This window comes from Mandrillus leucophaeus, unplaced genomic scaffold, assembly GCF_000951045.1.
Source record: "Mandrillus leucophaeus isolate KB7577 unplaced genomic scaffold, Mleu.le_1.0 Scaffold730, whole genome shotgun sequence".
NCBI classification, from domain to species: Eukaryota; Metazoa; Chordata; class Mammalia; order Primates; family Cercopithecidae; genus Mandrillus; species Mandrillus leucophaeus.
The window spans coordinates 203,747-216,726 of record NW_012107920.1 but is presented as its reverse complement, the minus strand read 5'-3'; the positions used below and the strand labels follow the sequence as shown (position 1 = coordinate 216,726).

At 35.7% G+C, this 12,980-nt stretch overlaps 1 protein-coding gene across 8 annotated transcripts in view; it reads left to right on the top strand.

The window, feature by feature from the left end:
- CTAGE5 (CTAGE family, member 5) overlaps window positions 1-12,980 on the top strand; it is an 83,821-nt gene that overhangs the window by 50,583 nt on the left and 20,258 nt on the right. For 5 of the 8 annotated variants that reach the window (XM_011965620.1, XM_011965622.1, XM_011965623.1 and 2 more), the window contains exons 17-20: window positions 566-633; window positions 1,849-1,931; window positions 3,563-3,691; window positions 9,044-9,202. In XM_011965620.1, coding sequence (XP_011821010.1) covers window positions 566-633; window positions 1,849-1,931; window positions 3,563-3,691; window positions 9,044-9,202 — 439 coding nt within the window. The remainder of the gene's footprint in view (window positions 1-565; window positions 634-1,848; window positions 1,932-3,562; window positions 3,692-9,043; window positions 9,203-12,980) is intronic. The other 3 variants (XM_011965626.1, XM_011965627.1, XM_011965624.1) reach the window with 1 other exon arrangement.

The following is a 12,980-nucleotide window of genomic DNA, read 5'->3' as shown; positions in this document are numbered from 1 at the left end:
GAGTTTAACCTGTTTTTTAGGGAAAAAGTGTTCATTTCAAGGAACTTATCACCCAATCAGATAGAACCCAGACTGGCTGAGTTTAGAGTCCATGAGGCTCTGAATGTGTGACCCCAGGATGGATGGGGACAAGGACATGGCTCAAACTGTCAACTTTAGAGATTTGAGGGTAGGGGGATAATAGAGTCTCAACTACAATAGTAAAAAGATAGGATGTTTATTAAAATCTCTTATGTTCTAGGCACTGTACTTAAAGGCCTTTTACATACATTACTTGTTCAATCTACTCAGTAACTCTGTAAAGTAGGTATTATAATCCAGATTTATAGATGAGGAAACAGCCTAAGATCATATGACTAGAGGGTAAAGAGTAGATACAGAAATTCTGATCTTTAAGAGTCCAAGTCTTACACTTTTTCTTACTTAAGTGATTATGATTTGTATACCATTGTTGTGATATATATATATATTTTTAAAAAATTTAATGAGTGTTTATATTGACATGTTTATGCTTATGTTTTAAGTTTATATAAATGTATTTTTAAAATTTGTTATTTTCTTGAAGTTGGCAGCTCGGAATGCTGAAAGAAACCTCAATGATTTAAGGAAAGAAAATGCTCACAACAGACAAAAGTAAGTATGTTAGTGGGAACATTTAAAATTAGTTATTATTCTTACTGTTATTTCATTAATTAGGTAATACTTTTATAAGGTTAAGTAAGAAAACTTACAGTGAATCCAGCATATCTCGTGAGATATCTATTAGTTTTACTAGGAATGTCTATTTTTTTTTGTTTGTTGAAGTACTTGTCCCAGGTCGCTGAAGTGGCACTTGGAGGAAGCTGTTAACAGATCCTTCTGCTATTATAGCTAAAATTTTTTTTTAAACCAGTGTAGATGGATGGGGGTAAAAATGGATGGAAAGCGAAAGGATGAATCTCTCTGACGTAGTAATGCCGAGAATTTCAGCCTCTTTTAATGGATAAATAGATAGGATAATATTCACTAATTTCTCTCATTTCCTGGTTTTGTAGTATTGGCTGACATTGTTTTTCAATAATAAGATGAAACGTAGAATAAAAGTCTACAATATAGAATAGCAGGGAAGAGTAAGTGCTTTTCTATGAAGATTATAACAGTCTTCCTAGAATGTTATAATTTCTTGTCACAATATACTGTTAACATTATCCAATATTAGTTTTTAGTCCTCTTGCTTGTCTTTTCTAGTCTCAGAAATTAAAATCAAATTATTAAATGTTTTATATCTCATGATTAAGAACTAGAAACAAGATTCTTTTAAAATGTCACATTTGTAGGATAAAACGTTTATGAGTAAGATAGTAGGACAAATTATTGGAATTTCCAGTATTATAACTGGAATCATGAGTGTCACATTACAATGGAAAGCATACATGACTCAAAGCCAGGAACTCTATGTCTTAATCCTGGCACTTTCATTGTGAATAAATCATTTAAACTCCTAGCCTTAGTTTCCTTAGTTGTAAAGTGATAGACTTGAACTGGTTGACCTTGGAGGACTCTTGCATTTCAAAGATTTGGATTCTGTGATATGGTACTCATGGTAGTCTAGTTTTGAAGAAGAAATAAAACAATTGTAAGGCTCCACAAAACATCACTATCCCTAGGGCAGCAAGAAACTGGTTACCCTAGTTAATAAGCAGTGGGAGATAAAAGTGTTTTGGTCAGAATAATAAATTTTAGAGGATCTGTTTGTTCTGTGTAGATATTAAGATAGTGAAGAGTAGTTTGTACTTGGTAGAGGCATTTTTTTTCTTGTGGTGCTTCTCTTGGATGAGTAACTTAGAGATGTTTGTTCTTTATTTGCAGATTAACTGAAACAGAGTTTAAATTTGAACTTTTAGAAAAAGATCCTTATGCACTTGATGTTCCAAATACAGCATTTGGCAGAGGTAGTCTTTTTTTTTTACCCCTCATTTAAAATATATATATTTATATATATATATATATATATTGCACATATAGTTTCTATTAGTGTAAGTTAACACTGTTATTTATATAAATATTTTAGATTTTAGAACCAAGGTTCTAGTCTGAGCTTTCTCATAGACTCACAAGTTTCTAGGTTTTGTTTCCTGTGCAATAATGAAAATTATTGTTGCTTTTATTTCTCAGTGGGATTTTGTGAGATGATATATATTTAGTGCCTTGAGCTTGAAAAGCCAGGTGCTTGGCACATAGTAAGGTACTCATTAACAATTTTCTAGGAGATTGAATGAATAAGGAGTGCTTAGTTGGAATAGCATTGTGACTGTTTATATATTAACTATACTTGGAATTTGCTTGTTTGATAATTAAAAAATAGTTTTTAATTATTTAAAAGTATTAATTTAAAATGTGGGAAAAACTCAATCTGAGTTTTGATTGCTTTAATTACCTTCAAGGGAGGACCAATTTTTTTTGTAAGATATATTTAATATTTCTGTCCATTGTTGAGTTAGGGTCTGCAATGATCTCAAACTATCGCAAACAGTTTAAATTTTTTCATAATAATTTGGTTGAATTGGAATGAAGCTTCTAAGGTAGTGAAAAATAAATATATATATATATATAGGTAGAATTCCATTTTAATAACCTTGGAAAGTTATAAAAATAACTTTTGAGAGTAAAATTTCATTAAAATAAAAGTCTATTTCTACATTTAAAAAATATTAGATTATTATGAATTTCAGGTAGTAAAGTTTGGATTGGGGTGAAGTACACAGAAGGATTTTTTTTTTTGTCTGAATCCAACACAAAAGTTTCAAGGAGGGTAAATAATGCTTTGATCTTTTCTTGTAGCTGGTTTGAATATGATACCAGCTACACTCATGTTTTACATTTAACATGTTTTAAAAATGTTATTTTGGTGGTTTTTGTTTGTATTTTGTTTTTGATTTTTGACTTTGGAAACAAAACCATTATTTGAGAGTGGTGAAGTTTGTAAAGTGGTAGGTGTCTTGGCTGTATAGAATATAGATAAAGTGATTTATTTGATAATTAGTATTTGTAAACTGACTTACTGGTAATGAATCAAAAGTAAATTGTAATCTTGTTTCAAAGTATTTTATGCATTTTTCTCCTCTTCATAATCTGAGCATTATTTAAACAATTTGTGGCTCAATACAGCCTACCTGGCCCTGATTTAAACTGAGTACTTCTGTGTTGCAAGTCTCACTAGCTGAAATGTCCGGATGCATACTGCCAGTAAAAACAACCCCCAAAAGATCTAACTTTATGCTCCTGTAACTCTAAAATATATCTCCAATATCCCTTCTTAATATAAATGATTATTTAAGTGTATTTATTCCCAATGAGTTGATGTTTTTATTGGTTAAAGTGTCTGGTAGACAAATATTGAAAACACCAGGGTCTGTATTTAATTCTGTGCTATATTAGCAAAATCAAAGGATACATTCAGGACATAGATTAAACTTAAATTGGCAATAGGATGACCTGATGGTAATTGTTGAAATGGGATTCTAACTCTGTAGTGTAGCTAAGTGAAACTATGAATTTAAATATGCTGTTTTAATTATTCCAGAGCATTCCCCATATGGTCCCTCACCATTGGGTCGGCCTTCATCTGAAACGAGAGCTTTTCTCTCTCCTCCAACTTTGTTGGAGGGTCCACTCAGACTCTCACCTTTGCTTCCAGGGGGAGGAGGAAGAGGTATATTGTTTAAACATCTTTATTACTCTAGATTTCTTCCTTACTTTATATTTTCATTTCAACTTACCTTAAAAATGATCTGTAAAATAAACATTTGGAAAATACAGGCATTCCTTGCACTTATTGTAAATAACTTTTATTTGGAAAAGGATCTCTATGATATCTAATTTTGATGTATTTTTCTCTTAGAAACAGTGCTATATTAGATAACATTTTGATCAAGGACTTGATATGTATCTTTTTAAACCATATTTTTGACTTCTTAAAAACTATGTATTACATGATGTAATATAAAATTTTATAAGACCACATGAAATAAAATAACAGTATAACCTAGCATAAAATTATATATGTGTGTGTATATATATGTAATTTTTTTTTTTTTTGAGAGTTTTCGCTCTTGTTGCTCAGGCTGGAGTGCAGTGGCGCGATCTCGGCTCACTGCAACCTCCGCCTCCCAGGTTCAAACGATTCTTCTGCCTCAGCCTCCTAAGTAGCTGGGATTACAGACACATGCCACCATTCCTGGCTAATTTTTTTTGTATTTTTAGTAGAAACGGGTTTTGCCATGTTGGCTGGCCAGGCTGGTCTCGAACTCCTGACCTTAGGTGATCCACCCGCCTCAGCCTCCCAAAGTGCTGGGATTACAGGTGTGAATCACCATAAAATTGTGTTTTGATGAAACATTAGAATTTTGTTGGGAACCTTTACTGTGGTCTACATCATTTGTTAATACACTGGGGGCCGGGCATGGTGGCTCATGCCTGTAATCCCAGTATTTTGGGAGCCGAAGGGGACAGATCATGAGGTCAAGAGATCAAGACCATCCTGGCCAACATGGTGAAACCCTGTTTCTACTAAAAATACAGAAATAAGCTGGGTGTGGTGGTGGGCGCCTATAGTCCCAGCTACTCACGAGGCAGAAGCAGGAGAATTGCTTGAACCGAGAAGGCGGAGGTTGTAGTGAGTCAAGATAGTACCACTGCACTCCAGCCTGGCAACAAAGCGAGACTCCATCTCAAAAAGAGAAAAAAAAAAAAAACGTTGGGAAACCAAGTCACAATTGTCTGCTGTCACCCACTTGTATGTTGTTGAGAATTTCTGTAGGTACCTCAGGCCTAATCATTAGCTATTCTACATTTATCTCATCAGCATCACCCTGGTGTTACAAAAGGCCCTATTACCTTTGAAAACTCCTGTGTACCTGGAGTTTTCCTTTTTTGATCTCTCACCATACTTTCTTCGTCAAGTTGCTTTAAAGTTTTCCCTTAATTTGTGTCGAAATTCAAAGATATAGAGCCCTATTTATTTCAAAATCAGAAGTCTTACATTTTCAGCTCCAAGTATGTGTTTTATAAGAGTTAATGGCATTCTTCACCAGTGAAACATTCCCACCCTTTGTATCAGTGATTTTACCAGATTGAATTTGAGATAAGAAGATAAATTAATGAATCTAAACAAAAACACCAAATTAAATACAACAAATCAAAATTCGTATACTCAGATGGATATTGCTCATCTAAATAGTATCTCAGGAAGTCTGTGTACTTGTTAGTTGAAGCTGCCATTATTCCAAATATTTTTGGAACTCTTCCTTTGGAATTGCCTTCAAAGAATATGAGAAAATCAACTTTCTACTCTATGTTCATGAGATATTCTCCCTTTGCCCGTATCCTGTTTGTATCCTCTTTCTCCACCCTCATTGTGCTTCACTTAGAACTGTTCCTGTCCACCTCCCAGTCCCCCCGGTAGATTGGGCCACAGCCTGGGGTCCCTACAGAGCCTTTGCTTGTGTTGATTTTGAACTGGAAGCTCCTAGGGAAAGGGACTGCCCTATAGACTGATACTTAGCGCCTTAGGGAGGCTTTGCATTGAGCACTTCAGGAAAGGGACTGATTTTGAGATTGACATGTCTGCTGCAAGCTTAGGACTTAGTTATCGAAGTCCACTCCCACCTCTCCATTTTTTACCTTGACTTACATTAAGAAATGTATTTTATATCATGTCATATTGTACACCAACATAAATATGATCGAAATGTAATTGAAACCAGCTACATGAAATAGTACTTACCATTATAGTTTTGATGCTTTCTATTCAGTTTTATCCCATTTCATTAATTTAATCTTAATTAGCATTATTTTTTAAACTTCACACATCACAAATGAGTAAGAGCTAGCAGTCTGAAAAAACAGTGCCCTAGAAATAAGGGTATAATTGGCTAGACTGCAAATATGAATCACTGGAAATTGAATTACATAAGTCAAGGATTGCTTGTAGTCAGTTGAATATATGGAATGATTAAAATTTACATTTGATTTCTCCTCTTTCCTCTCCTATTTAATTTAAACATACAGTGTGTTTAGATTATCTGCAAGGGTGTTTTACTATTTGTTTAAAAAGCTACAGAAGTTCTAGGTAAGTTGTCATTGGGTCTTACAGAGTTGATTTGAACTAAAACTTTCTATGATCCACCAAAGGAGGATGGAGAGTACCTGTTGTTTTCCTTACTTTTATTATCTTTTTAATTTGAAGTTTGGATGAGTGGTATATTTGAATAATATTGAGTACGAGTAAAACAATTTCTTCTTAGAGTAAATTGTGTGTAACTTGGTTTGAATAGAAAACTTTAACCATTAGCATTTTTAGGTTTGTAATTTTCACTGGGTAATCAGTTGGTCTGTAACTTTGGTCTTCTGGAAGTAAGCAATCAGGAGGGAAAGCCTTTGAATGTCTCCTTTAAATCTCTGTGCTTCATTCCAGATGAACTCAGCCTAACTGACAGCTTGCGCATTTTCTGCTTTCCCAGCCTTCTTCTTCTAATGAGCTAATTATTAGGATGAAGAAGCGAGAAGGAAAGATTTGGGGAATTTGATAGAACGTATACTCATAAGGCAAAATGATAGTTTACCTCCTGATGTAAAAGCCAGTTGATCTGATTCTATTAAAGGGAGTAGATGGAAAATTTGTTTTAAAGATTACTATATATTAAACTTGAATGCTTATGCTGATTTGTACTAGTTACCAAGAAAAGTTAAAATTAATTTTGGTTTGTTCTCTTAAAGGAGGTACTGAAATAGAGTACGCATTTTTGTTAGACTTCTTTTTTTATTTTTTATTTTCTTGAGATAGAGTCTCACTGTGTTGCCCAGGCTGGAGTACAGTGGCACGATCTTGGTTCACTGCAACCCCTTTCTCTCAGGTTCAAGTGATTCTTGTTCCTCAGCTTTGTGAATAACTGGGATTACAAGCATGTGCCACTATACCCAGCTAATTTCTGTATTTTCAGTAGAGATGGGGTTTCACCATGTTGGCCAGGCTGGTTTCGAACTCCTCACCTCAGGTGATCCACCCACTTCAGCCTCCCAGTGTGCTAGGATTACAGGCATGAGCCGTTGCACCTGGCTATTTTAGTTAGGCTTCTATTGAAAAAAAATTGTCCGCTGGGTGCAGTGGCTTACACCTATAATCCTAGTATTTTGGGAGGTCAAGGTGATGGGATTGTTTGAGCCCAGGAGTTCGAGACCAGCCTGGGCAACACGGCAAAACCCTGTATCCGCAAAAAATACAACAATTAGCAAAGTGTGGTGGCGCATGCCTGTTGTCCCAGCTACTTGTAAGGCTGAGGTGGGAGAATTGCTTGAGCTCAGTAGGCGGAGGTTGCAGTGAGCTGAGAATCGCACCACTGCACTCCAGTCTAGGCAACAGAGTGAGAACCCGTCTCAAAAAAAATTTTTTTTTAAGCTATTCCTTGAGAATAATAAGCTTTTGTTTCCTGGACAATATAATTTTGAGAAGACCCCCCCTTTTCCCCCTCAATGACACATAAATGAGGTATTAATATATTTTATTGAATGTTAAATTTTTTTTTTTTTTTTAATTTTTTGAGACGGAGTCTCGCTCTGTCGTCCAGACTGGAGTACAGTGGCGCGATCTTGGCTAACTGCAAGCTCTGCCTCCCGGGTTCACGCCATTCTCCTGCCTCAACCTCCCAAGTAACTGGGATTACAGGTGCCCGCCACCATGCCCGGCTAATTTTTTGTATTTTTTGTAGAGATGGGGTTTCACCATGTTAGCTAGGATGATCTCAATCTCCTGACCTTGTGATCCGCCCGCCTCCATCTCCCAAAGTGCTGGGATTACAGGCATGAACCACCACCCCCGGCCAAAATTTTTTATTTGTCTTTTCCATTTTAACTGAATATGGGTTTTGTTTTTTGTTTTTTTGAGATGGGTTCTCACTCTGTCACCCAGGCTGGAGTGCAGTGGCACGATCTTGGCTCACTGCAACCTCCTCCTCCTGAGTTCAAGCCATTCTCCTGCCTCAGCCTCCCTCATAGCTGGGATTACAGCACCTGCCACCATGCCCGGCTAATTTTTGTACTTTTAGTAGAGACAGGATTTCACCACGTTGGCCAGGCTGGGCTCGAATTTCTGATCTCATGTGATTCACCCTCCTTGGCCTCCCAAAGTGCTGGGATTACAGGTGTGAGCCACTGCACCCCGCCCTGAATGTGGGTTTTTAATTAAGGTACTATCTTTTCTGTAGTCATTAAGAAGGGAACTTTAAAATTACCACCCTTTATAAATGTAAACATACCAGATTTTCTTATCCAAAATGGATGTTAGCTCATTTAAAGTGATTATTTCAGCAGTGCTGTTGTTTTTGAAACTATTATTTTAGACTTGTCTTCAGAACTTATGAATTCTCCTTTTGAATGTGAATTTGATATTTAGAAATTACTAAAAGCCATTTAGTGCCAATTTATCTATTGTACATAATGGTTTAAATCAGGCTACTTAAAATCATTTTTGGGCAGAAGTATTTATCTTTTTTATCTTCTCATTGACTCCTAACACTATTCAGTGAATTTGGACAGAAGTAGAGAGTCATGTTTTAACTTTGAGATGCAGTTTTTTACATGGCTCTTAAGTTAATCTGAGTGCATTTCCAAAAGAGTTTTTCTGAAAAATACTTTAAATAGTAGCAAAATTACTAAAATAGATATCGAACTGCTAAGATGACTGTTTTAAAGGAATCATGCTCATTTGGACTATGACATACTAGTTTAAGCAACAAAATCATTTATATTTTTATTTAATCATTTATTTTTATATTTATTTTAAATATTTTATATTTTATTTATTTTATATTTTTTAATCATTTCTTATAATTACTTTATAATTATCCTGTTACATCTGGCATAGGAATCATAGCAATTTACTTTCTATACCCTTATTTTTCAGACTTCGTATTTATAACTTATGATTTAACCACTGATTTTATGTGTAAAACAAGCATATAAGACTTTTTAAGATGAAACAGATTTGTATGTTTTTTTCTTTAATTAGGCTCAAGAGGCCCAGGGAATCCTCTGGACCATCAGATTACCAATGAAAGAGGAGAATCAAGCTGTGATAGGCTAACCGATCCTCATAGGGCCCCCTCTGACACTGGATCTCTGTCACCTCCATGGGAACAGGACCGTAGAATGATGTTTCCTCCACCAGGTATGTAAAGACAATAGTTATTATTTCTCTTTGAAAGGCAGCTGGGATGTGGAATACACAGGAATGGAAGAAGAGAGGAGTATATGTTTGTTTTCTCTTAAGAAAAATCATCATACATTTTTGAAAACAACAATGATAAGTAATCCAAACAGAATGATTGGAGGTAATTGTCCATATTATAGAAAGCTGTTTTCTCCCTCAGTGGAATGTTTTTATTGTTTTTGTTGCTTATAGAGGTAATAATGCATGTTTACTTTAGAAAATCCAGACAACACAGAAATGTATAAAGAAGTGAAAAATCCCTTTTGTCATCTTAGTGTGTCCTTCCCAGAATTTAGTTGTAGGTATATATCTTTCAGAGATTTTTTGGGGTATACATTTTATAGCTATTCAAATTCTTTTAATCACTCTATGCAGTTGTACCATTCACTGTCTTCTGTAATTGTCTTTTTTCACTGACCATTTTATCTTACCAAAATAAATATATTTACCTGAAGAGTGACAGCAGAATATCTTGAAATAAGATAATAACTGCTGTTCTAATAGCTGCATCATCTACATTAGGTATTTCTCCTAATGCTATTCCTCCCCTGGCCCCCCACCCCCACACAGGCCCCGGTGTGTGATGTTCCTCTCCCTGTGCCCATATGTTCTCATTATTCAACTCCCACTTATGAGTGAGAACATGTGGTGTTTGGTTTTCTGTTCCTGTGTTAGTTTGCTGGGAATGATGGTTTCCAGCTTCATCCATGTCCCTGCAAAGGACATGAAATCATTCTTTTTTATGGCTGCATAGTATTCCATGGTGTGTATGTGCCACATTGTCTTTATCCAGTTTAACATTGATGGGCATTTGGATTGGTTGCAAGTCTTTACTATCGTGAGCAGTGCTGCAGTAAACATACGTGTGCATGTGTCTTTATAGTAGCATGACATATAATCCTTTGGGTATATACCCAGTAATGGGATTGCTGGGTCAAATGGTATTTCTAGTTCTAGATCCTTGAGGAATCACTGCACTGTCTTCCACAATGGTTGAACTAACTTACGCTCCCACCAATAGTGTAAAGCGTTCGTATTTCTCCACATCCTCTCCAGCATCTGTTGTTTCCTGACTTTTTAATGATTGCCTTTCTAACTGGCATGAGATGGTATCTCATTGTGGTTTTGATTTGCATTTCTGTAATGACCAGTGATGATGAGCTTTTTTTCATATTTTGGTGGCTGCATAAATGTCTTCTTTTGAAAGTGTCTGTTGGCATATCCTTCGCCCACACCCTTCCCCTACTTTTTGATGGGGTTGTTTGCTTTTTTTCTTGTAAATTTGTTTAAGTTGCTTGTAGATTGTGGATATTAGCCCTTTGTCAGATGGATAGATTGCAGAAATTTTCTCCGATTCTGTAGATTGCCTGTTCACTCTGATAGTTTCTTTTGCAGTGCAGAAGCTCTTTAATTATATCTTATTTGTCAATTTTGGCTTTTGTTGCCATTGCTTTTGTTGTTTTAGTCATGAAGTCTTTACCTATGCCTATGTCTTGAATGGTATTACCTAGGTTTTCTTGTAGGGTTTTTATGGTTTTAGTTCTTACGTTTAAATCCTTAATCCATCTTGAGCTGATTTTTGTATAAGGTGTAGGGAAAGGGTCCAGTTTCAGTTCTTTGCATCTGGCTAGCCACTTTTCCCAACACAATATATTAAATAGGGAATCCTTTCCCCATTGGTTGTTTTTGTCAGGTTTGTCAAAGATCAGATGCTTGTAGATGTGTGGTGTTATTTCTGAGGCCTCTGTTCTGTTCCATTGGTGTATGTATCTGGTTTGATACCAGTACCATGCTGTTTTGATTACTGTAGCCTTGTAGTATAGATTGAAGTCAGGTAGCATGATGCCTCCAGCTTAGTTCTTTTTGCTTTGGATTGTCTTGGCTATATGAGCTATTTTTGGTTCCATATGAAATTTAAGGTAGTTTTTTCTAATTCTATGAAGAAAGTCAGTTGTAGCTTGATGGGAATAGCATTGAATCTGTAAATTAATTAGGGTAATATGGCCATTTTCACGATATTTATTCTTCCTATCCATGAGCATGGAATGTTTCTTCTTCTTTTGTTTGTGTCTTCTCTTATTTCCTTGAGCAGTGGTTTGTAGTTCTCCTTGAAGAGGTCCTTCACATCCCTTGTAAGTTGCATTCCTAGGTATTTTATTCTCTTTGTAGTAGTGTATCGAATGGGAGTTTGGTCATGATTTGGTTCTCTGTTATTGGTGTATAGGAATGCGTGTGATTTTTGCATATTAATTTTGTATCCTGAGACTTTGCTGAAGTTGTTTATTAGCTTAAGGAGTGTTTGGGCTAAGTTTCTAAATACACAATCATGTCATCTGCAAACAGAGACAACTTGACTTCTTCTCTTCCTATTTGAATATCCTTTATTTATTTCTCTTGCCTAATTGCCCTGGCCAGAACTTCCAATACGATATTGAATACGAGTGGTGAGAGGGGGCATCCTTGTCTTGTGCTGGTTTTCAAAGGGAATGCTTCCAGCTTTTGCCCATTCAGTATGATACTGCTTATGAGTTTGTCATAAATAGCTCTTACTATTTTGATATACGTTCCATCACTACCTAGTTTATTGAGTTTTTTTTTTTTTTTTAGCATGAAGGGGTGTTGGATTTTATCGAAGGCCTTTTCTGCATCTATTGAGATAATCTTGTGGTTTTTGTCATTGGTTCTGTTTATGTGATGGATTATGTTTATTGATTTGCATATGTTGAACCAGCCTTGCATCCTAGGGATGAAGCTGACTTTATGGTGGTGGATAAGCTTTTTAATGTGCTGTTTGATTTGGTTTGCCAGTATTGTATTGAGGATTTTTACATCAATGTTCATCAGAGGTATTGGCCTAAAATTTTCTTTTTTTGTTTTGTCTCTGCCAGGTTTTGGTATCAGGATGATGCTGACCTCATAAAATGAGTTAGGGAGGAGTCCCTCTTTTTCTCTTGTTTGGAATAGTTTCAGAAGGAATGGTACCAGCTCCTCTTTGTACTTCTGGTAGAATTCGACTGTGAATTCGTCTGGTCTTGGTCTTTTTTTGGTTGGTAGGCTATTAATTACTACCTCAATTTCAGAACTTGTTATCGATCTATTCAGAAATTCGACTTCTTCCTGATTTAGTCTTGGGAGGGTGTATGTGTCCAGAAATTTATCCATTTCTTCTAGGTTTTCTAGTTTGTTCACATAGAGTTGTTTATAGTATTCTCTGATGGTAGTTTGTATTTCTGTGGGATCAGTGGTGATCTCCCCTTTATGATTTTTTATTGTGTTTATTTGATTCTTCTCTCTTTTCTTCTTTGTCTGGCTAGTGGTCTATTTTGTTAATCTTTTCGGAACACCAGCTCCTGGACTCACGGATTTTTTGAAGGGTTTTTGTGTCTTTATCTCCTTCAGTCCTGCCCTCATCTTAGTTATTTCTTGTCTTCTGCTAGCTTTTGAATTTCTTTGCTCTTACTTCTGTAGTTCTTTTAATTGTGATGTTAGGGTGTTGATTTTAGATTTTTCCCACTTTCTCCTGTGGGCATTTTAGTGTTATAAATTTCCCTCTAAACACTGCTTTAGCTGTGTCCCAGAGATTCTGGTATGTTGTGACTTTGTTCTCATTGGTTTCAAATAACTTATTTATTTCTGTCTTAATTTTATTATTTACCTAGTAGTCATTCAGGAGCAGGTTGCTCAGTTTCCATGTAGTTGTGCGGTTTTGAGTGAGTTTCTTTCTTTTTTTTTTTTT